Genomic DNA, 26,996 nt, shown 5'->3' with positions numbered 1-26,996 from the left:
CCTGCCCTCTAGCTAGGGTGCTCGAGTATCTTTTATCCCTGAAGGAAAAGGGGCTGGCGAATTCATTAGTGAAAGTTTATTTAGCGGCTATTTCGTTGCTACATGAGGGAGTGGGGGGTCGGTCTCTGTTCTCCCACCCCTTGTGTAAACGGTTCCTAAAAGGTCTTAATAACATTTTCCCTCCGGTTAGGGCACCTCTACCACAGTGGAACCTTACCAGGGTACTGTCTCAACTAATGACCAAGCCGTTTGAGCCGCTATCCTCCTGTGCGTTGTACTACCTCAGCTACAAGGTAGCATTTCTGGTGGCCATTACGTCGGCCAGGAGGGTCAGTGACTTGTCTGCCCTGCGTCATGACCCGCCCTTTCTTAATGTGTATACTGATAGGGTGGTCCTCCATACTAGTGTGGATTTCCTTCCCAAGGTAGTTTCCACGTTCCATACTTCCCAGGTGCTGCCTACTTTCTTTCCGAACCCTCAAACGGATGAGGAAAGACGCTTGCACACGCTGGATGTAAGGAGGGCACTTTTATTTTACTTACACAGATCAGAGCAGTATCGGAAAGAGGATAATCTGTTTGTGTGTGTTTTGGGGCCAAAGAAGGGCCGTAAGGCCTCGTCACAGACCATCTCCCAGTGGGTGACCAAGGCCATCTCCATAGCATATCAGGTGGCGGGAAAGGACTGCCCTCTGCATCTGAAAGCGCACTCCCCCAGGGCAGTGGCGGCCTCGGCAGCATTCTTGGGTTACGCTAGCCTGGTGGATATATGTCGGGCTGCGACTTGGTCCAGTCCGGCTACCTTTGTTCGCCATTATTCCATGGATGTGGGCGTTCGCTGCGACTCCTCCGTGGGTGTGGCAGTGTTGAATACAGTTCTGTAGGGAGTTAATAAACAAATTGTTAGTTGCAACCTTACTCCCGCCCCCTGTGTTTCATTAGCATGCTATTCTCCCATGTGGGACTGCATAGAAGCCATGCCGATTAAAAACAGTGTTGCTTACCTGTAACTGTTGTTCATCTAGTGGTCTTCTGTGCAGGCACATATCCCTCCCTCCATCCCCGCTGTTGGTTGCTCCTTTCTTCTAGGTCAATTCTGTGGCAGCGAAGTGGAGAACTGGAGGGACAGCCGCTTGCCCCTCCCCTATCACATGACTGCTTGGGCGCAAAGAGCCTCGGACGGGGAGGGGGTGCGAGCGGCCCGAACATTCTAGAGCTTTCCAGCATAAGTTCTCCGCAGCTGGCCTGCGCATGCGCAGTACCCATATGGGCCTGCACAGAAGACCACTAGATGAACTACAGTTACAGGTAAGCAACACGGTTTTTTTTTGCCTGCAGTGATTTTTTTAGAAGAATGATGAGGTTTTTGCACAAGTTTAATATTTAAGAAATTTCAAGGGAAACATAAAAACGTTGGTACAACTAACAACTTGTTCTGTTTGTGTATATATCCCAGCATTCCTAGTTTAAATATCCGTGGATTATTATTCATTTGGATTTCCTCCTGCCGTCACATCGGGTGCTGTGCGGAAGAAGAAGAAGAGTTGGTTTTTATATGCCGACTTTCTCTACCACTTAAGGGAGACTCAAACCGGCTTACAATCACCTTCCCTTCTCCTCCCCACAACAGACACTCTGTGAAGTAGGTGGGGCTGAGAGAGCTCTAACAGAGCTCTAACTAGCCCAAGGTCACCCAGCTGGCTTCATGTGGAGGAGTGGGTAAACAAATCCAGTCCCCCAGATTAGCCTCCACTGCTCATGTGGAGGAGTGGGGAATCAAACCCGGTTCTCCAGATCAGAGTCCACTTCTCCAAACCACTGCTCTTAACCACTACACCAGGAAATAACATGCACCCACAATGAGCAGGAATTCTGCATAGTAGCTTTCAATGGATATATTACATTTTCTGTATATTTATAATATAATGGAATTATAGAAAATAAAACTAGAACAGGAATAGTATTGGGGCATATTTCTTGGACGCACGTGGTATTATGGCTTTCCCCCTCTAATCCCTCAGAGATTCTTTAGTTCTCATTTACTTGGAGGGAAATCTCTAGAAAGAACATTTATGTTGTTGCTTTGAGAGCCAGCATGGTGTAGTGGTTAAGAGTGGTGGTTTGGAGCGGTGGACTCTGATCTGGAGAACCGGGTTTGATTCCCCACTCCTCCACATGAGTGGCGAACGCTAATCTGGTGAACTAGATTTTTTTTCCCCACTCGTACACACAAAGCCAGCTGGGTGACTCTGGGCAAGTTACAGCTCTGTCAGAGCTCTCTCAGTCCTACCTATCACACAGGGTGTCTGTTGTGGGGAGGGGAAGGCAAGGTGATTGTAAGCCGGTTTGAGGCTCCCTTAAGTGGTAGAGAAAGTCGGCATATGAAAACCTTCTTCTTCTTCCTCTTCCTCTTCTTCTTCTGACTCTAAGGATACATAAGGGATCATCTATAGATACTACTTTGAATCTAAACGTCTTTGCATTAAAAAAAGGGCTCAAATTAATCTCCACAGTTTCAGTACAAGAAAGCAAAAGTAAGTGTGTGATTATGAACTCAGGAATCCCAAAATGGGTGCCAACGCTACAGATGAATGATCTTTACTTTTGGCAGTTGGAGGAATCATGAACAAAGAGGAAAAGGAAATACCAAGCCCTTCTGAATCAGTAACTTTTATTTCAGTATTACACCTTGATCACCAGATGGCAGAGCTCAGTTCTCCTGAGCTCTGGAGAAAATGGTTGCATTGGAGGGGGGACTGTATGACATTCTACCCTGCTGAGGTCCCTCCCTTCCCCAAACTGCACTCTCCCCAGGCTCCACCCCCAAAATCTCCAGGTATTTTCCAGCCCAGAGCTGGCAACCCTAGCTGTTTGGATTTTAGTGGGGCAAGTCTTTTAGTTTTGCAGTTTTTAATATATTTGAGCTATGTTGTTTGACGTATTTTCAGCTATTCTTGTTTTAAACTCTTGACATGAATTGTAAGCTACTGATACCTTGGAGATTGGTACTTCAGAAATGTATGTAGAATAGGTTATCTATATCATATTCTTATTTAAACACTTCATGTTTGTTGTAAAAATCATTTGTGTAAAACAGCGGAATATTTCTGAAGTTAGTTAAATTGAAATATCGTATCCAAACATCATTAATGTTTGATGAATGAGTGTAAATACTTTTGATGCTGACTTAAGTTAAATGTTTCAGCAGTAAAATATACAGGCTCGTTTTAAGAGTACACTTTTCAGTTAAAATATTTCAGTAGCCAGCCAGTTATCCCACCCCCAAGTTATAATTCCATTTTTAGAGATGTAAAATTTCTGGAAAATCTGAAGCCTGGGGGGGGGGGGGTACCAGTTTTTTTCTGGGAGAAAACAGAAATGCTGCAACAACAACAACAACAACAACCCTGAGATATATGTACTGCTTACTGTCCTATCAAACCTAAACTAATTTAACCACTTTAACCACTTTAACAACATAAAATGCATAATTTATAACTTAGTGTATAAAATTGGAGTTTTTGACGTATTTATGGAATTTAAATGTTATAAATGCCTCAATTTTGTATGAGCAAAATCACAACTGTACCCAACACTTGAGGGGAAACTGTAGGCTGGTGCACACTATGGTATCTTTGCACACGTACCTTAATTTTTGAGGTCTAGTTAGAGAGAAGGAGCCCCGTGGCACAGAGTGTTAAGCTGCAGTACTGCAGTCAAAAGCTCTGCTCACGACCTGAGTTCGATCCCGACGGAAGTCGGTTTCAGGTAACCGGCTCAAGGTCGACTCAGCCTTCCATCCTTCCGAGGTCGGTCAAATGAGTACCCAGCTTGCTGGGGGTAAAGGGACGATGACTGGGGAAGGTACTGGCAAACCACCCCGTAAACAAAGCCTGCCTAGGAAACGTCGGGATATGACATCACCCCATGGGTCAGGAATGACCCGGTGCTTGCACAGGGGACCTTTACCTTTTTTAGAAGTCTAGGTGGGTTCCATGCCAGCATGTCTACAAAGGGCATTGTGCAGGGGGTTGGACTAGATGACCCTGGTGATCCCTTCCAACTCTATGATTCTGTGATTCTATAAATGCCTCTTTTACTCCACTAAACATTTGTAAACCACGTTAGGGCTGATTCTCTGTTTCAGGAACTCAGTCGTGCGCTTCTATTGCTGTCGTTGTTTCCACATGACATCATCCACTGCTCTTGCACAGATCGTTCACAGCCTGTTTTCCGACTTAAAGCTCAGTTAAAAAAAATAAACCTAACCCCCCCCCCCCCATTTTTCCTGGTTTGGCATTGTTGGAATGGACTTTTTTGTGTGTCCAGAAAAGTCTTGTATTTGAATGAAAGGAAATATTCCCTTCACCCCCTTCTCTTGCATTTTCACTGTGAACTATCTTGGTGCTGTTGCTCACACCAATAAAATTTAGAGGGTTTTTTTAAATTGGATGGTTGGCAGCGTTGTAGTGCTACAACTTCATTACAACAATACAAGTGGCAAATGTTTTTCTCTGCTCTCTTGATTAGCATTTGAAAAGTTCCAGATCTGCTCTTTCCTCTTTCCCCAAACAATGGGACGCCAGTTAGTCTTTCCAGTGTAGATTGCTGCAAGGGGATACCGAGTACCTTCCCATGATTAGCATTACCAGAGGATTGAAGTGTTGCCGTATCCTGGAGCAGTGCTGTGCAAATGCATGGGGTTCTTTTTCCCCCCTTTTTAAAATGTAATATTACAATGAAAACTGTTGAAGACTTTCTATTCCTTGGCTCCATCATCAACCCAAAGGGAGACTGCAGCCAAGAAATCAGAAGGAGATTGAGACTGGGAAGGGCAGCCATGAAAGAGCTAGAAAAGATTCTGAAGGGTAAGGATGTGTCACTGGCAACCAAGATTAAGGGGGTTACCACACTTGTATTCCCAGTGATGTATTAAGAGTTTGAAAACGTTATAAAAAATACTGTCGCACTTTGTTTGGCCCCTTTAGCTGTGAAGACCATTTATAAGCCGTGGTGTCCAAAAACCCTTCTAAAGCGATGTTTTTAATAACGTTTTCAAACTCAGGAATGACCCGGTGCTTGCACAGGGGACCTTTACCTTTACCTTTTTTTAGTTAGAGAGAGCTAAGTTGTCAATGAAACTTTCAGTTTTCCTACGAGACTTTGGTGCAATTTTTGCCCCACCTCCTTCTGATATTTTTTCTCCCTCCTGCAAAGTAGGGCAATAAACTACTTTTTACCCAGTCTGTGAGTAAATGTGTCACAGTGGTTTGAGGGAGAAGGTCAACCACATCAGATCAAACGGACAACAGAAGGCATATATAACTGCCGAGAAGCAATGAAAGAGCTGCATGCTCCCCTCATGAAGATCTGGTATCCTAGGTGCTGAAATGCATCTTGGATTTAAGAGCTATATTTATTTATTTATTTGTTGCATTTATGCCTCATTCCCGGCAAGCTGTGCTCAGAGCAGGTCTATCTATGACTACAGCATGCTCACCTGTCTTTGAAAGCATTTCACTCATTCTAAAAAAATAATAATATTTCATAGGGGTTTGTTTTCAGTACTCTCCAAAATTTACGGCCTCGGGGGGGAAAACCCCCACTATTTTTTCTGGATTTTCCCCCGGGGATTTTCTGGCCCTTCGCATTTTCTGGCCCTTCACACCATTTCATGCTGTTGCCAACTCTGAATGACGTATCTGTCTTTTGTCTTTCAGGCTTATATCTATGAAATGAATTCAAATACCTATTCCCATAAGTTGACAGGACACTCAGAGTCTGTAATCAATGTGGCTTTTAGTCCTTCATCTCCCCAGGTATTTATTTTTTTCCTTGTTTCTCATTTATAACTGCTGACTTGCCTGCAATGTTAATCAGACAATGTTCTCTCCTTTTATTTTCATTGTTTTTTCATTTACTCTTACCATTTATTGTACAATTATATTTGTCTTGTAGAACAATATTATGCATGTTTATTCAAACTAGATAAGACATTTCAAGGTTTGTTCACCAGTCATCCAGTGTCCCATTTAGTTTGACTCCAAAATAAGCCCCACTGTGAAATCAGATATATATTCATTGAGATAGCAAGCTGTCAAGTCTTAGGGTGGTTTTGTCCATTACCTGAAGAATATAAAATTTGTGCAAGTGACTTCAAGGTTTGTCTGTAATACTTCTGCATCTTGAGCAAAGCAGACCTTAACACATCGATAGGAAGGTGCGTGTTCTCCTAATGCAGGTGATTTTGATGCAAAATAACTCACAAATGCTTCCAAAGTAGAAATATTCAAGTCTCCCCTTGCCCAAAACCTGAAAATACATTTATGTCTTTTATTTCCTATGGAGTTGTTTCTGGGCAATGTACAAAGCAACTGTCTGCATAGGGTTGTCAACCTCCAGGTACTAGCTGGAGATCTCCTGCTATTACAGCTGATCTCCAACCGATAGAGATCAGTTCACCTGGAGAAAATGGCCACTTTGGCAATTGGACTCTATGGCATTGAAGTCCCTCCCCACACCATGCCCTCCTCAGGCTCCGCCCCCAAAATCTCCAAGTATTTCCCAACCCGGAGCTGGCAACCCTATCTCCGCACATTTCACTACCCATTTATTCTACAGTATTATTCTTTTTTTTTTTAACCTATGTCAATCTTTGAATTTTTTTTTACCCTGATCATCCCAGTAAGCTTGGGAAGTTACTTTCAAATTTGGATAATCTAATAAAGCCATTGATTTTGATAAGCCATTGATAATCTGATAAAGCAATTGATTTTGAACACCGAGAGCAAATTTGAACATAATGGAGTCACCTCATAGTTGAGTATGTTTGTCTCATTCAAATGTCATGTTCCCACCCTTCTGTTATAACCAAAATAGAAATTTCACTCATAAAGTTTGATTTTGAAAGTGATAAAAAAAGAAACTGGAATCATAAGATCTGTGCTTCTTTTTCCTCCACATCTCCATCGTGTTTGTAGCTGCCCTCAAGCAAACTAATAAAGCAACAATTTGTGTGACCTATAACACTTCTGGAAAATCAAACTGTCTGTACATAATTGCCTCCAGAAAAAGCATAACTGTATTTCAGATAGTTTACACCAAAGATTACATCTTGATGATTAGCAAATAGATAGTCAATGTTTGTTGCAGGGGGGAAGTTATCTGAATTTATCAATTAGATGCTCTTTCTCACCATTGTCAAGTTTTAAAATCACCTTTTCCATGACAGTTTCACTGCCTCTAGAGGACGTTTGCTGGCCATCCTAACAGCCAGTGAGGAAATTTAGACATAAGTCTCCCAGACAGTAGACTTTTTAGCACTGAAATCATCACAGTTTATTTAGAACTGGCTGTAAATGGTTTTGGATGGGTCTGAAAATATGAGGGTTTTTTTGTTTTTTTTTAACTGGCTACTACAAAAGCCCTGTTTTCCCTGGTGGCAACATCTGGAGAACTCAATTTGGAAGAAAGACAAGTATTAAAATATTGTCTCTCTTCCATACTGGTCCATCATTGCCTATTCACTGAATCATCAGTAGTACATAATCTTCCTTATACATATGCTTTGTAATGCTAGAGATTTTTTTAAAAAGGTTGTTTACCAAATTTTGGCTTTGATTTGGCATTAAACCATTGTGGTTTATCTTTCTTCTGCATGCTGCATATCCAAGTACTTTGTGTTTGCAATAATGCATTGATACAGGGGTCCCCACTGGACGCCATGGCACCTTCAAACACCTATTCTGGTGCCCATCAAGCATTTTTAGGAAGTGGGTGGGCCCAGGTAGGGCTTTTGCCCAGCAAGGCTTCTGATTGACTATTGGAGATTTGATTGGTTGTGCAGATTTTTTAAAATGTGGCTTTGGCAGTAGCTGCCACCACAGCACAAGGATTTGCACTGTGTTACTGAAGTTAAGCTGTGGCAATCATTTTAAGACTTGCTCCATTTTGTGTTTTTTAAAGAACGTATTATTATTATTACAACATATAGGAACAATTAGTAAATTTGACATCTATGTATAGAAATTATATAAATTTGTAATGATTCATTTCCATACTAGGATGCATCACAGTGCTTTCACAATAGGTCTTAACTAGTCTTATTTTCATCTACATTTGCTTATCAAAAAGCTTCTTTTAAAACATTTCTTTCTTAAATCTTTCCCTGTTTACTGTAATTCTCATCTAAGCCTCCCACCATATATGTATAAAAGGCATTCCTTTTTTCCTGAAATTCCAATTTTGGTCTGTTGTGTATATAGGATATTAGACGTGCCATGACACCATATTCTACCAGTTTGGTTTTCCATTCTTCCAGAGTTGGGCATTTATTTGCTTTCCACTATGCTGCAAATAGTATTCATATATCTGAATAATTCATTATAAATGTTGGCATATTGCTTGGTAATATATTTAATCACATACTTTTAAGGTCCATCACAAGCTTAATTTTAAAAACCTTTTGCATTTCATCATAGATCTCTATCCAGTATTTTCTTTCTTGCATGACCACCACATGTGAAAGAAAGATACATCCATATTTTGGCATTTCCAACAATTCTCACTGTATTTGCTGTTGGTTTTCTCTGTATCTTTGGGTGAAATATACCATCTATAAAACATTTCATACCAATTCTCTCTTAGTGTTTGACATTCTGTGAACTTATTTTCTTTCGTCCATAAATCCTCCCATTGCTTCATATACATGTTTTCTCCAAAGTTTTGCATCCATTCTATCATAGAATCTTTTACCTGCTCAGTTTCAGTATCATATTGCAATAAAATTTTATAAATTGTTCCTAACAGATGTCCTGTATTTGTGGCTATTAATTTTTCCAAAGTCTGTTTTCCTTCTTAGTTGGCCTCCCTCTGCAGTTATATGTTCTTTTAATTTTTTTCACCATTTGACAATATAAGAGCCAGTGGATATTCTTTCCTTCTTTAATTTTTTGCCAAGTTTTTATTTATTATCAATCATGTCCTCATAAGCTATAAAGTCCGTTATCCTTATGCTTCTTTCACAGTAAGCATCAACTGGAAATATCAGTGGTGATATTGGAGGACTTATTTTAGTTCTGCGCTGATACCATATTCTTAGTAGACTCTCTCTCAAAATATGTTTCCTATCTTGGATTCGAATTGTCCTTGGTAATTTCTTAATCCATAGATAATTATACATCCCTTCTTTTACGTCTATTGTTTCCAATTTAACTGTCTTTCGGTTGGGACAAGTAATCCAGTCCATCAACCAAACCAGTGTGCCTGCTTGATGGTCCAGATTTACATTTGGTACTGCTAAACCACCTCTTTTTTTCATCTTTTAACATTTTGAATCTTACTCTTGCCTTTTTTCCACTTCAGATGAAATTGTTAATCATTCTCTGCCATTCTTTTAAGATCCTTTATTCTATATAAATTGGTAACATTTGAAATAAGAAAGTAGGCTATGGTAATATATTCATTTTAATTACAGAAATTCTTCCTAACCACGAAATTCTTAACTTTTCCCATCTTTGCAAATCTTCTTTGATACTCAATCCAGATTTTTTGATCGTTGTCCTTAAAAAGTGTATTGTTCTATCCTGGTAGATATATTCCTGAATATTTGATTGTTTTTCTGGTTATATCACATTCTGTTATTTTTCTATTTCTTCTTCTTCTGTTTTTGTTGCTGATGTCAACATCATTTTGGTCTTCTTTTTATTCAGTTTATATTCCAAGAAGTTTCCAAATCTATATATGTATTCCATTATGTAAATCAAATAAGTTTTTAGTTTCGTTACTGATATTATGACATCCTCTGCATAGCTTTTCATTTTATACTCTTCATCAATTATATTCCGCAAATCCTCTTATCTTGCCTAATTTTTGAAGCTAATATCTCCATTCCTAGAATAAATAAACTAGGTGATATTGGGCAGCCTTGCTGTGTTTCTTTTGCTATCTCAATCTTCTCTGTCATAGTCCCATTTATTAGAATTCTTTCTTGCTCTTTAGTATAAATACTTTGGATCCAATAAATACTTTGGATCCAATTCAACAATTCTGTTCCACAGTTCATACTGAGAACAAACTTGCAGAGTTCAGCGGCAAGATCTGCTGTGGTGTTGTCAGGAATGGTGTTTCTAATGTCTTGTAGTCCATCCTCGAGTGTGTTTATATGTTTTTATTGAATTGTTTAAGTATGTTACATATTCTTTATTTTAAATGTTGTTTTAATGTATTACATTTTTTAATGTTTTCACCACCTTGGGGACACTGAGTGGAAAGGCAGCATAGACAGCGAATCAATAAATTACATAATTATTTAACAGGTGCGGTGGCTAAAAACAGTAACTAAATCCTCCTTCCTGACAGAACAGTAGTCAGCTGTCTGAAGGTTTGATTCAGGAGTGCCATAGCTGTATGAATAAACAGGAAGAAACTGATTGAGAAGCTGAAATGCAGAAGCTTCTTTTAAAACAGGGAGCAAATTTTTTAAAGTCTTAGGAAACCTCAATAGCACTTTCCTGGTCCACTCTAGATGGGCTGACGCTGCAAGTGTGTTGTAAAAAAAAAAAAATCACCATAAACCAGACAGGAAAACAGGACTACAAATACCAAAGCCTTTACTGGCATTACAAGAAAAATCGTACAGGAAAAACAGGACTGAAACACTGGAATGCACCAGATATTCTATAAAAAAAGAAAGAACAAATATTTTTTTTCTTTTGTATAACGTCATGTTGTTGTAGCAATTCCTTTTTAGAAATTAAACTAACTTTTCAGTAGCATAAAGAAAACCAAGAGAGGAAAGTAAGTTGATGTGGGGAGCAGACTATTCAGTGTTTGGAGGGAACCCTTGGTCCAATGGTGCTGTATATTTTGGGGCTTTGAGCAGTGGCGGCTTCTGTCGTGGTCCAGGCTCACTAGAAGACGATCAGTGTTGCTAAATGGTGCTAGCAGAGGCAGTTCCTCAGCACTGTGTGTGTGGGGGGGGGGCACAGCTGCTAACTCAGTGGTTTTCAACCTTTTTTACTCCATTCCCCCCTTTCACCATTGTTCAGAATATAATTCCTCCCTTCCCAAGATAGTCTTACTCAAAAAAACAAACTTCAATTTTACAGATTGTACATCATCTACAGAACATCACACTTTGCTGGATAGTGGTCCCAATTTTCCCCTTGGAAACCTAAAATTATCCCCCATGGGGGGAATTCCCCCCTTGTTGAGAACCCCTGTGCTAACTGGATAGGAGCATTTGGTTCAGTGACGTCACTGGTCCAGTCTACATACTGCCATTCAGTCACATCCATGACCTGTAAAACTCTGCCAGGGCTTGGACTTCCACCACCGTTTTCTGATGCCCTCCAGTAAGGGCACCAGTCCCCTTCCCCATTCAGCAGCATTCAGTAGTAGAAGCTGGTAAAGTGAAGGGAGGTTTCCGTTAATTTTATTTATCTGTATTTCATCTAGTTTTATCTATTTATTTTTATTTTAGATATTGTTGCTTCTTGCTATTCTTTTAATTTTAAGCATTTGATCATGACGACTGATACATAGTGGTGGCAAGGAAAGGGGAGCTTTGGAAGTGGGAGAAGGAAGGTGGAGAGCTGTGGAAGGGCTTTTTGTTATCTTAATTGAGCTCTGTTGTTCCTGACAGTCAATTAACAGCCTTAATTTGACTATCAGCTTATCTTGAGCTGTGTTACATTCCTGAGCATTTGTTTCTAATATTTGAAGGACGCTTTCCCTTGCCTCTCCTTCTCTTTCTCTGATCCCGCCTTGAGAAACAGGTTTGCTTACTCTCTTCTTTTCTCATTAACTTCCTATTAAATTCTCACTACTTTTAACTCTCTTAGAGCATTATACGGTGGTTGGAGGGGGGTGGTGTTTGTCCTTTTGGCTCGGAGGAGAAAACACTAGAGGGCTACATTCTGTGCTTGGGTTTTATTTTTGCACTAAGTAGGCTGGACTCTGATGGTGGTACTAGCTCTGCTACTTCTATGCTAAAGATACTGGCAGACCAGACTTTTCTTATATTTGATACTTTACAGAATATTTTTTCCAAGTTACAGGACATAAGCAATAAATTAGCAATAAATAAAATAAAATAAAAAAGCAATAAATTAGCTTTTTTACAACCTAAGAATAGCTCTAGCGTTTCCAGGTCCCTCCTGGCCACCAGCGGGAGCTTCTTGTAAGTGAGGCTGGGGTAGGGGGGTAATCGCATGTGGCACATGTGCAGCGCGATGACATCACTTCTTGGTTTACCCCAGCATTGCCAGCATCGTGCAGGATGCTCTAGCTCTGGGGGTAGAATGCTAGAACGTCCCCATCACTTCCAGGGTAAACCCGGAAGCGATGTCATTATGCCCTGTTCACGCTCCATGCACCGATGACTTCCCCCCCCTTCCATGGACCTGCTTCCACCCACTGATCAGCTGAGGGGTGTGGGCAGCCCGGTTAATTGGCGAGCAATTGCCTGCATAACTGGGCAATTGGCAAACCTAAATAGCTCAGTTGACTCAGCTAGAGCCTTGCAAGGTAGAGGGAGTCGGAACAAGGAGAAATTGTTAGTTAAACAGCCAACTCAGATTACCTGGAAAAATTATCCTTTCCGTGGTTTTATTCCATTTTGGCATACTTTTAAGCCTAGCTAAAGCTAACTTGAACCAGCTGTTAGAAAGACCCGTAGATACTAATGCTTTGAAATCTGGAACTGGGCATGCAGCAAGCCAGTCTCAGAAAATTCGAGAGCTGATGAGAGAAGGAGATGCTCCCCACTGCCTTCTCTGACAAGTCACATGACTTCCAGCTCATCTGTCAGATTAATTTCATAACTTTTGAACGACTATTTATTGTAAACATATAATAGAACAGTTTTCTCCTCTGGGTTCCTTTCTCTTTGTGGGGTTTCTGTTTCTCTCTGCTCTGTTAGGACTGGTGACTTCTTCCCTCTCCATTGGCCCTAGCAAAGGATCAAATGTCACTACATCATCTCTCAGATGGCCAAGTTTGCAGATAATACCAAATTATTTAGTGTGGTTAAAACAAAAACAGACTGTGACGAGCTGCAAATGGATCTCTCCAAACTAGAGGAGGGGGCATTAAAATGGCAAATGTGGGTCAATGTGAGCAAGTGTAAAGTGATATACTTAAAAAAGGACATAGCAGAGCTTGAGAAGGTGTACAAAGGAGCAACCAAAATGATCAGGAGGCCAGAGCAAGTGCCCTATGAGAAGCGGTTAAAATGCTTAGAGCTGTTTAGCTTAGAAAGAAGGCGGTTAAGGGGAGATATGATAGAAGACTGTAAAATTAAGTATGGTTTGGAGAAAGTGGACAGGGAGAAGCTTTTCTCCCTCTCTGATAATACCAGAACATGGGGTCATCTGCTGAAGCTGGAGGGTGAGAGATTAGGCTTGTGCATATCGATAAACCTGAACCAAAAATAAACCCGAAATTAGCTATTTCAGTAAATGTCCAGTTCAGGTTTACCGAATGCACAAACCTGGGGAGAAAGCTAAAGCCGAAATAGCCAATAGGGTCCCAGAGGGGGCATTTTCGAGATAGCGCCCCCAATTCACAGCGTAGTTTGAATGGACTCTCTTTGCACGACCCCCAAAGTTTGGTGAAGATTGGGTCAGAGGATCCGATTTTATGGGGTCTGGAATGGGTAGCCCCCCCTTCATAGAGAAACATTGCAAACTTTGCAGTATTTCTCTATGGAGGAGGGGGGCGACCCCTTCTGAACTAACTGTTCAAGAGCAGCCAACCCACAAATGTCAGTGCGTGAAATGGTTCAAGTTTCAAACTAGCATCTGGGAGACCCAGCTTCAAATCCCTACCCCGCCATGGAGGCTCACTGAGTGATCTTGGGCCAGTTACACATTCTCAGCTAAACCTACTTCATTGTGTTGTTGTGAAGATAAAATGGAGAAGAGAATGATGTAGGCTGCTTTAGGTCCCTAGTGTTACAGGTAAGCGCAACCCTGTTTTCTTCTAATCATCAATGGCTGGAAAAATGTCTGCTTCTCTGGTAGGATTACTTAAAATACATATATTTTAAACAAATCACTTTTGTTACATTCTGAAGGGAAAAGCGAAAGCAAAATTCCTTTCTGAAATAATCCCATCTGAACTCTGTGGAGTTATGCCAGTGGGGAATGCCATCCCATGATCTTACTGGAATTAATGGAAATGGAAATTTTGCCAAGTTCTTAAATAGCTGTAGGATCAATTCCTGCTTTTGGGTTAGTTTCCAGAGACAGTTCACACAGAGAAATCTGCATGACAATGCCTTTCCACAGAGCCAGAGCCACATGGAGGATATTTATTTAAAATATTTGCATCCTGCCTCCCTACAAAGTGCATGGGGTGGTTTGATATAAAAACTCATAATACACCATCAAAAAAAATGACAATCACCATCATAAAACAGTCACTATAGTACCACTTGAACAACAGTTTCCAGGCAGTACTGTGCATGCCCCATCTAGCTCCTGATAATAATAATAATAGCTTCGTATACTATTCAGAGCCCTGACCTGGATGGCCCAGGCTAGCCTGATCTTGTCAGATCTCAGAAGCTAAGCAGGGTCAGCCCTGGTTAGTATTTGGATGGGAGACCACCAAGGAATACCAGGGTTGCTGTGCAGAGGAAGGCACTGGCAAACCACCTCTGTTCGTCTCTTGCCATGAAAACCCCAAAAAAGGGGTCGCCATAAGTCAGCTGCGACTTGACTGCACTTTACACACACACATACTATTCAGAAGGCACTGTGTAGAGAAAATAAGCAGCGGGGGTCACACAAGTGAACCAACGCTTTGTTCCTTGAGCTATTCTGAATCCCAAATTGTCATTTTGGTGATACAGATTTTCTATCAAGAGGTATAGCCTTGCTGCTGTTTATTTTCTGTTTTTTAAAAAACTCAAAAACCAGTCTTTGAGGACAGAACGTGTTCCACAAAAGATAGAAGATTGCAGCTGAGTGCCAGTTGTGGGGGGGGGGGGGAGGAAGAGGAGAAATTGGCCTGATCAAGAGGGAGATTTTGTGGGGAGGAATGAGATCTAATTTGTGGGTAGAGGCAGTAGCTTAGTGGTAATTGCATGGCATGCAGAAGGTCCCAGGTTCAATCCCCAGCGTCGCCATTTTTTTTTTTTTTAAGGAACAGTGTTATTAGGTGATGTGAAAAATCTCTGCTTGAAACCCTGGAGAGCCCTTGCCAGTCTGAGTAGGCAATGCTGACCTTGATGGACCAATGGTATGATTCAATATAAGGCATCTTCATGTATACAGGACATTATGGAATGAGGTGGTCCCTTAAGTATCCTGGTCCTAGATCATATAGCGCATGGAAACACAGTAACTAACACAGCGCTTTTAACATTGGTATATGTTGACAGTAATTAGCCCCAACCACTAGGTGAGCATCCATGTCCTGAACTAGTTGAAGCTTCCAAAGGCAACACCACAGAGAGTGCAATCTCATCTGGAAGTGATTAGAATATGGATTATTGTGATTGGATCCTGCATCTCAAGGAAGGGCCACAGATGACAAAACAGCAAAAGGTTGGAAAAAGTAATGAGTGCTATGATGGAGATTTGCCTCTTCATCTGTAAGGCTTGTATCCCATGAAGGATTTGTGCACAAAGGCGATACTAAATCTGGATCTAAATGCACCACCAATCTGTGAACTTGTTTCTTCAAGGGCAGGGATACTTTATCCGTAGCTGGCTGTCTCCCAATCCACCAACCAACAGTACCACAGACTTGTCAGTTTATTGTTCCTCAACCAGTCCATTAACTTATCTAGGTAATGGTCTGGAACATGTAGTAGGATCAATGTTCCTTTTGACTTTTCAGAATGAATCTGTGTGGTATTTGCTGAAGGATTGGTTCACTGTATACATTTGAACAGAGTTTCTTCTCTCCATGTAACAATCCTGGTGGTCACAGTTGTGAAGAAACAGAAATGTAAACCATCCTTTACAATGGTATGGCTGCAGTACTTTTTGTAGTAGAACTTTCTGCAGAAAGGTTGTGTGTGTGTGTGTGTGTGTGTGTGTGTGTGTGTGAATGCATACCAATGCTCTAGTAATGTAACAACAAATTTTATGTAAGGACCTAATACTTTCTTATACATTATCCATTTCACATATGATACATTCAGTGTAATTATTTCACACTAATTTTGTAAGTTAAATATATCCTTATTCTCATTTGCTGTTTATTCCCCATCCAACTGTCGTTCATACTTTTGTTTATCCACGAACTGTGTGTATGCATGTGGCCAAGGCCAAATTGAGAATTATCACATGAACGTCGTTGCATGCCACAACTCTGCTCGCCAAAGGGCAGTGTGTTCTGTCAGCACCGGGTGCATCTCGCTATCACAAGAGGATCCTTTGCCAGCAGGATCTTGTTACCTTGTATTAACAGAATGCTACCTAAGATCCCCGTGGCGCAGAGTGGTAAGCTGCAGTACTGCAGTTCAAGATCTGCTCACGACCTGAGTTTGATCCCGACGGAAGTCGGTTTCAGGTAGCCGGCTCAAGGTTGACTCAGCCTTCCATCCTTCTGAGGTCAGTCAAATGAGTACCCAGCTTGCTGGGGGTAAAGGGAAGATGACTGAGGAAGGCACTGGCAAACCACCCCGTAAACAAAGTCTGCCTAGGACGTCACCCCATGGGTCAGGAATGACCCGGTGCTTGCACAGGGGACCTTTACCTTTACCTTTTTACCTGACTGAAGTGACATTTTGCTTTCTCTGACATTTGATTTGTGATGCCTGTTTCATATATGCATGCGATCAGTGTTACAGCCATCATGCAGTATATTAACCCACTTTAAGGTAGAAGTGGCCAATGGGACAAAATGGCAACACAGAAGTATTTCAGATACCAAAAAAACCAGGAATTTAAAAGAAAATTTCCACTTCTGGAATGGTGTATGTACGTGCAGCTCGTGAGGCAGTGCACACAAATGTACAGACACATATAATTTTTGCATGCATTTATTTGCCCTCAACTGAAAAACAAACATCAGGAAGCAGTTTTCTGTGCAAATCTTATAAAAACTATGAAATCATTCAACATGAAAGCACTGATGCCAAACCCAGCTCAGTTTTTCCGAAAACAATATGACTGGTCTGTTTTTCTCTCAGGATAGATTGTACATTGATTGAGAATAGGCTCATCAGTTTATTGAAACATATATTCTTTTCCACCAGATGTTCTAACTATATAGTAGTGTTAACATTATAGCAAATAGGAGAGAATTAAAGATTTTTCTTGTTTAAAGCTGACCTTTCATGAGTGACAATGGACGAAAGCATAGCTCTTGTTAAGGATGTTAGGATAAACCTCAGGCATACACTTAACTTTAAACTATAAACGATGAGAACATTCCTTTAAGCTCCAATTTAACCCTCCCAGTAGTAATTAACTTGTGGGGGGGTATAGTGCTGTACCTGTCACTTTCCCCCAGTCTATTTAATTGCAGTTTCATGGTTGTGAATGTGTTTGCAAATCAGAGAGAAGGCCTGGGAGGAAAGATTAAACCTATCGTCCCCCAGTGATGCTTTTCTATCTTCAAACCAACAGCATGGTGCTGTTTATTTTTTTAACTTTCTTATAGTCCTAGTCATGTATCTCCCACACCCTGTCGTACTCAACCCTCTCTCTTTGGAGTTCTAAGGAAGACAGATACCCCACAAAAGCAACTGATCTCGTCACTGGGTTTTTTGGGTTTTTTTACGGAATTACTATACTTGCTGAATGTTGCCTTGCTTGAGAGCTCTCAAAGCCTTAAGAATATGGTCAAGATCCTTCAAATGAACTGTCATGCTTCCATGTCTCCAAATTTGTTTGTATTCCAGCTTCTCTCCAGTAAGCTCAGAGCCACATTTAGCTGTGTGATAACACTGCCAACCAAATTAAGAAATACTGACTGGGCTCCCAAGTTATGCAGTGAACTCAAGTTCTGCAGATTTATGCCTAACATTGTAATTGCTACACCGTCCTCACTTAGTGCAAATGCATTTGTTTGACCTTCTACAGCAGTGGTTCCCAAACTTTTGGGGCCACCGCCCCCTTGGTTCCACAGACTCAAACCCAGTGCCCCCTACCCTATCCAACAACACAGTCGAAGGAGCCCACCTCTAGTGCCCCCCTGCTGCTCCCTTGCCTCTTAGTGCCCCCCTAGGTAATCCTACCTCCCCCCAGGGGGTGATACTGCCTACTTTGGGAACCACTGTTCTACAGCATGAGACCACTTCCCCTTGAACTTGTAAGCAACAATAATTGATAAGGTTATTTTCTGTAATTTACTACTTCTCCCAAGTGTCTTGTGTCATATTTTCCTCATAAGAACATAAGAAAAGCCATGCTGGATCAGACCAAGGTCCATCAAGTCCAGCAGTCTGTTCACACAGTGGCCAACCAGATGCCTCTAGGAAGCCCCCAAACAAGACGACTGCAGCAGCAGCATCCTGCCTGTGTTCCACAGCACCTAATATAATAGGCATTCTCCTCTGATCCTGGAGAGAACAGGTACGCATCATGACTAGTATCCATTTTTACTAGTAGCCATGAATAGCCCTGTACTCCATGAACATGTCCACTCCCCTCTTAAAGCCTTCCAAGTTGGCAGCCATCACCACATCCTGGGGCAGGGAGTTCCACAATTTTACCTTGCCTCCATGCCTCTTTTTTCATTACTACATTACTCCTTTTATCTACTTGTTTTTTATTTTACATTCTGCACAGCTTTCCTTTATTACATGACAGAAGACTAGTAAATACCCTCCCACACGTAGGCTGGCGTTAGATGCAATTGATATAGTTCAAAATGCAGCATTCTGACAGGTGGTAAAGAAGATTCTGCCTCTCCCTTGCAGTTTGCTGGTCTTATTCTCCATTTTGTGCCAGGCTCCAATGGTTTGCACATTCCTCTTGTCTAGTAGCAGGGTGGGAATCAGCTAAATCCAAGTCGGTAGAGCCACAGTTTTCTTGGAAGAAGGTCCTTCTGTTTGGGACAGCTTGATGAAAACTTCTCCTTTTCCCTCTTATTAAAAGGTTGCGGTGGGCTGATTCTGGAGACTTGGTGGGGCTTGATCTAGTGGTCTTGTCCAGTGTCTTGTCCAGAAGGCAGCCAAGATACCACTGCAGAAGGGCTAAAGTAGGGGAGGCAGTCACACACACACAATGCCTCTTTGAGTTCCTTTTGAGTTACGTGCAGAGTTATGTTCAAACAGGGAAAAGTATCTTCCGCTAGGTAGTTTGTGTTTGCTGCAAATAATGGAGCAGACTCATCTGCTTGTTACAGCTTGCTGACACATAGCCCTCAAGTGGACACAGCCACACCCAGCCACAATCACCCACATTTATGCCTTCAGCCTAACCATAAAACAAAATCAGTTAATAATAAGAAATGCATAAATTCAGTCCCAAGGGGTGGAGGCTAACATTGCATGTTGGTTAAAAAAGAGCATACATTCAAGCATGGATAATTCAAAAAGTATACATTTCGTGAGTATTAAGTTCAAAACTCCTAGTTTCTCATACTTTTTTTGCCATCAGTTTCCAGCAGACAGCTGACCTATGGCAACCCCTCACAGGGTTTTCAAGTCAAGAGCTGTTCAGAGATGGTTTGCCATTGCCTGCCTCTGTGTAGCAACCCTGGACTTCCTTAGTGGTCTCCCATCTAAATACTATCCAGGGCCAATCCTGCTTAACTTCCGAGATCTGATGAGATCAGGCTAGCCTAGGCTTATGCTTAGGGCGACCCCTGGTGGGGTTTTCAAGGCAAGAAACGTTCAGAGGTGGTTTGCCATTGCCTGACTCCAAGTCATGACCCTGGTTTTCATTGGAGGTCTCCCATCCAAATACTTGCCAAGGTCAACCTTGCTTAGTTTTTGAGATCTGACAAGATCATGCTAGGCTGGGCTATCCAGGTAAGGCCTACTAGACATTACAGGGGAAGAAATAGATGTACAATTACCACTTTTAGTGGCAGCTGCACATTCAGAATAACATCTGAATATGGCTCCATTTGTAAACATCCCCACCTAATCTCCCTAGTACATACAATTCTGCAGGAAATAAAAGAAACTGTTTATTGACAAGCTATTGTGAATTCTGTTCTGGATTTGCTGACAATTCCAGATACCAAAAACATTTTGGAAACAATTTGAACATCTCATAAAAAGCTCACTAGATCCTACAGCTTTATTGTTTTCTGTTAAGTATTCTCCCAACCTGCCTTATAAGATTATTCTCTCACCTTCTTGTAGTCATACAAATTGATGACCAATGGAATATCCTTTCACTGAAGAGCTAAACCAACTTGTACAGAAAAAAATTCTGTATAATAAAACCAGCCAGATGTCTGGAAGACAAATATAAGGATTACATCTAGCCATCTGGTTCCCCTTACAACACCTAATGAACTAACTTCATCCACGTTTAAAGGGGGGGAGAAAAGGTAGTTACATTCAATTTTATTTAGAATTCGAACAAAGCAAAAGAACCTGTTGTCATGAAACATGCCATCAAAAGTTAGCTCTCTTAACATATAAAGAGTCTGCTGCTTTCTTTGGCCTCTTTAAAAATAGAGAATTGCATAGTGTATTATTAATATCTGCAGTGTTCGTATGAGGAAGCTTGATATTCAGTGATGTACTTGCCCCAAACCATACAATCCAATTGTTTCTAGCTGTGATGATTGAAGGGTACCTCCATATTCAGAGGCAACAAACAAATACCAATGCTTAGGAGGCCTTATCAGGAGAAGGCTTTAAACTCTGTGCCTCATTTGTTGGCTCACCAGCACAACTTGTTGGCCACCGTGTAAAACAGCATGTCAGAAGCTGGGACTGCCAGGTTGGACCCCTGAAGTGGGGTCCCTTCCAGTGTCCTTTGTGGAAGGTCTTTGTGGCCCCAGTACTGGCAGAGAAGGGAGTTCAACTCAGCCTCTGTCCTCTCCCTCCCACACTGGGCCTCTCCACAGCCTAGCAGAAAGAGTCCTGGCATGTCTTCCTTGGCCTTTAGCTGACTCTCCTTTTTAGGAATTACTGGAGCTCCACCCATCCAGGGCCATGTCCGCACTGAGCGTTTGCAGCGCCGACTTCTGCAGGCTTTCCTTGCATGTTCCCACTTACTCTCAACCGAAGGATTTCCAAAGCGTCATCAGAGCACAATTTCTCCGCAGTAAGAGGATCCGCTTATACGGCGAAGTAAAAAAATAAAGTGTCTTCCTCATCCGGAGCCTTACAGTGGGAACATGCAATGAGTATTAAATCCACTTCCTGCTGCCAGCCCAATTCCTGCTGCCAGCCAATCCCCGCACTCCCCCCGCCTCCCTTACTAACGCTGCACCAATCGCCGTCCTTGCTTGGAGCGCCGACTGGGCATGCGTGGGAGCGTGCCGGTCTGGGGATTATCAAATGCGGCAGAGAAAGGCGTGGTGGGAACAGGAATTTAAAGGCGTTTTGGATACTTGCGTACTGGACTCATGTAACTTGCAAGGTAAGTGGCTAGTGCGTTCACTGACCAGGAAGTCCAAGGGAAATCCTGTGGGAGTGAGTATTCCCACAAGTGGCTTTACTGGCACTGTTGTCCTTTGAGCACAGTCGCTGTTCCAGGGCCCACTAGCTTCTCCTTGGGGCCATGTTGCGGCAGGTAGTTACTCCCCCATCTGGTGGCCTTGGTAAGTATGTGGATAGGCTCCCCAACCCCAAATGTGGAACTCTGGTCTGGTTCAGCAGGGTTCTTTTTATGCTGAGAGGCAGGGGGATAAAATTTGGGAAGTGCTGAACACTTGGGGGAGGGGCTTAACAAGCCGTGTGATTTGTTTTCACATAATGTTTGAGTTGGGTTTGGGTGGTGTGAGGATAGGCTTGGGGGGCTCATGACAATTCTCTGCAGCTGTTTGTAAATACTACCAACTATTGTTAATTTTTTAATTTGTTATTGCTATTGCATGAGTGGGGTGTATTGATTCTGAGTTTTGATTAGTTAATGGCTGAATGCATGGCTCTACCACATTTTCTGCATCAGGAGTGAGTGAAGGATACTTGCTCAGGTTTGTTTCCTTTCAGTCAGGACACACTGAGATCAATTACTCATACAGATATACACACTAGGATAGGGTGCTCTGATGGTAGGTAACCTTTACATACCCTAAAAGTTAACTTATTTGGATGCAAGTCTTCGGTCTGCTTCCAATTTTAATTCAGGAAAAAGTGGACCTCAGTTACCAATGTCTGAGAAACTGTTTTTGGCTTATTGTTGTGATGCTAGTAAATTAGCAGCCCATTCCTGAAAAAAATGGGCCGAAAGTCCTTAGGAGGTGGCGTGACCTCGCCGCCAGCGTAAATGCATGTAATCGCACGATTACACGCACATACACTGGCGGCGAGGGTGGCTCCACCAGCGCGGCCTCTCCGTGGCTCAGGCCGTGGCTTAGAGAGGCCGCGCCGGTGCAGGGGGGTGTTCTGGAGGTGGGACAGAGGGAGGAGCTGCCGGTTAGGCGGCCTATCCCCGTCTGGCCAGTTACGCTGGCGGTGGGAACGGCGGGGCTGTGCCTGCTTTTTAGCAGGCACATCCTCACTGTTCCCTATGGGGCGAAAGGCCCCAGTAGAACAAAAAAAAAAGCCGCGAAACAGCTTTTGTTTGTTTAACGGCGTGCACAATTCAGCTTAGGAAGAGGCGCCACAGCGCCTCTTCCCCGCCGACTCCTCACGCCGTATTTTCAGGAATGGGCTGTTAGATTCAGAACCAGATGAGCCTGAGGACTCTATGAAAACCAGACTGAGAATGGTTAGAAATGAATGGGATATGAATCACAAATCCTTCACACATCGTTTGTTTTCTTTAAGGAAGAGATGTCTGCAATAAGCCTTTGTTTTTTGCATGATTGCCAACGGAACCATCTGCACTGTGCTCTTGAGACTGGTAGAATGCAGCCTCTGCTTATGATCAGGATTTCCGAATGTTGATTGTATATAACTTTAATTGTGATGGCAACAAAGTTTTATGTTTTCACGTGAGTGTCTTCCATCAGTGATGATCAAAGTTTGTTAGCAAGCATTTACATTCCTTTTGTTTCTATTCTTAATTCTGTTCTGTTTCCAAGATCTCTGGTCTTAACCGGACAGCAGTGAATAAGTTGGCTGAGAGAAATGACCCTTTGAATACTTCTGGTATTGCCTGTTATCAATACCTATTTATTTATTGGGATGCTTGTATCTCACCTTTCCACCAAAGGAATTTTGCCCAAGACAGGTCACAAAAATATATTTAAGCAAAACAATCAAAAGGACTCATAAAAAGCATTAAAAGGACAAAAGCAGTATCTTCAGGACATCGGTTTAAAAATACTCCACAACAAGTAACAGAATCTGCAGCTCACCAACTCCGAATAGCCTCTGGGACAATAGTGCCTTATTTTGACATATGAGTAATGTGGCCAAACAAATACCCTAAATACAACAGATGAACTGCTTTATGTTATGATAGTTTTATTATCCAGTCACTTAATCAGTGTAACTTCCTTTTCAAAAATGTTGATTTAGTTAAAGGAGAATATATTCCCAGATTCCAGATTCTTTTTTGAGGAAGTGCCTTAGATTTATTACTTGAACTTTTTGTCACAGCATTACATCATGCGCATTGCTATATTAAAAATTTAGAGTAAAAAATTAGGGGTGTGCATATTGATATCATGAATATTTCGGGGGGGGGGTGGTTACTGGCATAAAATAGTGGCAATAAACGGGGCAGAAAAAGCAGACCTGAATAATGCTGACTTTACTATGGCCCCACCACCATTTTTTTGGCCTCCCCCCCTCCCTCCCCTACTTACCCGGAGTGTGTTTCACCGCAGCAGCAGATCTTCCAATCTTTTGAAATCAATAGGGTAATCCTTGTGAGCTACATGCATCTTTGTGTTTCCTCCTCTTACTATTCCTATCTCAGGAACAATGACGGAAAAACCAAACAAACTCAATTCCAGTGATCATAGTAAATCCTATGAATATATTTATGCAATTCCAAATAGTAGGGAAAAACTATGATATTTTATAAGATAGAAGACTGTAATCCTTACCCAGTAAGGTAAATATTTTAATCCAGATTTTAACTACATTTTAAATAGCATGTGAACCATTAACATTCTCTCTATTTGAGATTTGTCTTTGAGGTCCTATGGGAGCCAACATGGTGTAGTGGTTAAGAGCGGTAGAATCTAATCTGGAGAACCGGATTGGATTCCCCCATCTTCCACATAAAGCCTGCTGGGTGACCTTGGGCTAGTCGCAGTTCTTTCAAAACTCTCAGCCTCACCTACATCAGAAGGAGCCTGTTGGGGCGGGGAAAGGTGATTGTAAGCTCCTTTGAGACTCCCTACGGTAGAAAAAAGCAGGGTATAAAAGCCAAGTCTTGTTCTCTTAATTCACAGTGGCTATACCTTGAATCTCTTTTTTATTGCTACAAAAAACTAAGGAGGCATTTCTCCTAGCAGTTTTAATTTCTGCAGCTGGTTCTGGTTGGAAAGTCTTTTAGGGTAGTGCCCGAAGGCCACACGATTCCACCTCGTATCTGATGAAGGAAGCTTTGACTCTGAAAAGCTCATACCCTGAAAACCTTGTGGGTCTCTAATGTGCTGGGAGCCTCAAAGGTTGAGCTAGAAACTGTAAAGTCTATAACAAAATAATTATATTTATAATATGGTGTACACAATACGTTTGTTAAAAACACAGGACGTGGAATACAGGCTACATATAAAAACAGTACAAACTGTTACAAAGATCTCAAACAAAGTTGATGATGCATTCATTATAAATGACCAATACAGGACCATATGCATTTCGGTCTATTGGGCCTTCCTCAGTGGTCATAAATACAAAATAGGATTATTATAGACACATTCGGAAATACACCTTACAAGGTATTTTTATCTGAAAATAGAAAACCTTAAGAGGAGGGAGAAAAAAAGAGAGCCTAATTAATATGACCATACATATGTCTGTATGTATTAAATGGGGGGAATGTGTGGTATAGCAGTACTTAGCATGTCAGACCTGGACGGGATAGATCCTTCTTAGGGTTGCCAACTGACTGGAAAAAAATGTCTTTTCCCTTTAAAAGAGGCTTGATAGGATCATATTTACCTCCATGGTATTAAAAGCTTCAGTGACTTATTTCCACACATATTCCTCTGTTAAAGGGACAACACATTTTTCTTTTTGATAGTATGTGTGTGCGTCTGGCAACCCTACACACCGAGGTTCCTAGAACAACAAAATACACTTGACTTCTGGTTTATGACAAATATGATGTATCTGGATCACCTAATTGCCTCACAGATTCCCTATCTGTAATGAGAATATATTTTAAAATGAGTGACTGTAGCATTATAACACTATATACATTTGCCCCATCTGCTGTAACCAAGTCACAAAAATCTTCTGGATTTTGAGGTCTAAGAACATAGGCATTGTGTTATATTAACAATACTATTAATTCTTACTTATTTACTTAGAATGGGAGTGGGTCATTACTTTAGCAATACAGCAAAAATCCTTTTTTACTGCTTCATTGGCAGCATTCATTTATTTTTGCTAGCCAGCAGAAGTGTTTGTACTGGTTATAACAGATGCTGTGTCTTCCTCAGTTGGCAAACACATGAAGTCATTTTAGTGATTTACAGAAGCCTATTTCTTTTAAGAATTTAGAAGTGCTGTGCTTCCATACCAAAATACCCCAATTGGTTTCCTTGTGAGTGAGAAAAAAGCCAGTTTTTAATTCTAATTTATAAACTTATCTGTGTGCAACTAGGTTAAATAATGTGTGCATTTATAATGGGTTGAATCCAACTAGCCCATGCAGAAGTGGAAGGCATGATTTCTGTGAGTTTCTTCAGAAACTGAAGCCTCCTCCACTGCCAGAGGAAAGGAGAGATCCATTCTGTTAGTGGAACTTAGTTCATGGTTTCTTGGGTTGAACTTAATATTCAGGGTTACACTTGCTGTCTGTTTCTCATTCTTTCAGATAATGCAAAAAATGCATAGATCAGCAAGTGTGTGTATGATAGGGTTGCCAACCTTCAGGTACTAGCTGGAGATCTCTTGCTATTACAACTGATCTCCAGCCGATAGAGATCAGTTCCCTTGGAGAAAATGATCACTTTGGCAATTGGACTCTATGGCATTGAAGTCCCTCCCCTCCCCAAACCCCGCCCTCCTCAGGCTTCACCCCAAAAACCTCCTGCCGGTGGCAAAGAGAGACCTGGCAACCCTATTTCTTTGGGAATCTGAATATATTTGGCTCCACTATACCCTATGTGGAAGTTATCTGGGGGTCTGTTTTTAAGACAGAGGCCCTAAATTTGCAGCAGAGCTGCTGGTGCCTCTCCAAAGAGCCAAAGAACCTCCAAGTTTGAAAGAGATTGGGTCAGGGGGTCTAATTTTATGGCTTCCAAAGAAGGTGCCTCCATCCATCCTCCATTGTTTCCAATGGGAGGGAAGAGTCTTATTTCTTTAGGGCAAAATCAGTGTCCACAGTTATCTATTCTCTGTGACTAACACAACTCATATTGATCTATTTAATTAGCACCTATGAGTCCCTTTTATGGTGGCCTATCTCCTAGGCCTTCTATAAAATTTAGGGAACAAATGTGTCAAATCAGTAGAAATCATTTCAGAAGAAACAAGCTGAGGAAAAAAGTAGCACTAGTAAGGTAATGTCTTACATGGAAAGTGTCCCAAATTGTTCTTCAATGCTTTACACAAATATACATGATTAGCACATCAGTGGTATCAGTATTAAATCAATAATGTATTAATGCATCAGTTTTCATTTTGGTATTTTACTCACAAATCAAAAAAAAGGAATAGTCAAAGCTAGGTAAACACATTCACAGCAAGATCCCGTCCATACTTGGAACCATTCTGAGAATAAAGGCCTAACTACATGTTATGTTTTCCCCTGGTTCCATGCAATCAGCTGTGT

The 26,996-nt window shown here is 41.5% G+C and overlaps 1 protein-coding gene across 1 annotated transcript in view; it reads left to right on the top strand.

The window, feature by feature from the left end:
- Nucleotides 1-26,996, top strand: part of WDR27 (WD repeat domain 27) — a 117,428-nt gene that overhangs the window by 82,801 nt on the left and 7,631 nt on the right. Inside the window, exon 23 of the mRNA XM_056852973.1 lies at nucleotides 5,721-5,819. Coding sequence (XP_056708951.1) covers nucleotides 5,721-5,819 — 99 coding nt within the window. The remainder of the gene's footprint in view (nucleotides 1-5,720; nucleotides 5,820-26,996) is intronic.

This window comes from Euleptes europaea, chromosome 7 (genome assembly GCF_029931775.1).
Source record: "Euleptes europaea isolate rEulEur1 chromosome 7, rEulEur1.hap1, whole genome shotgun sequence".
Classification (NCBI taxonomy): Eukaryota; Metazoa; Chordata; class Lepidosauria; order Squamata; family Sphaerodactylidae; genus Euleptes; species Euleptes europaea.
The sequence above is the reverse complement of the archived record's forward strand: the minus strand, read 5'-3'. Positions and strand labels throughout refer to the sequence as shown.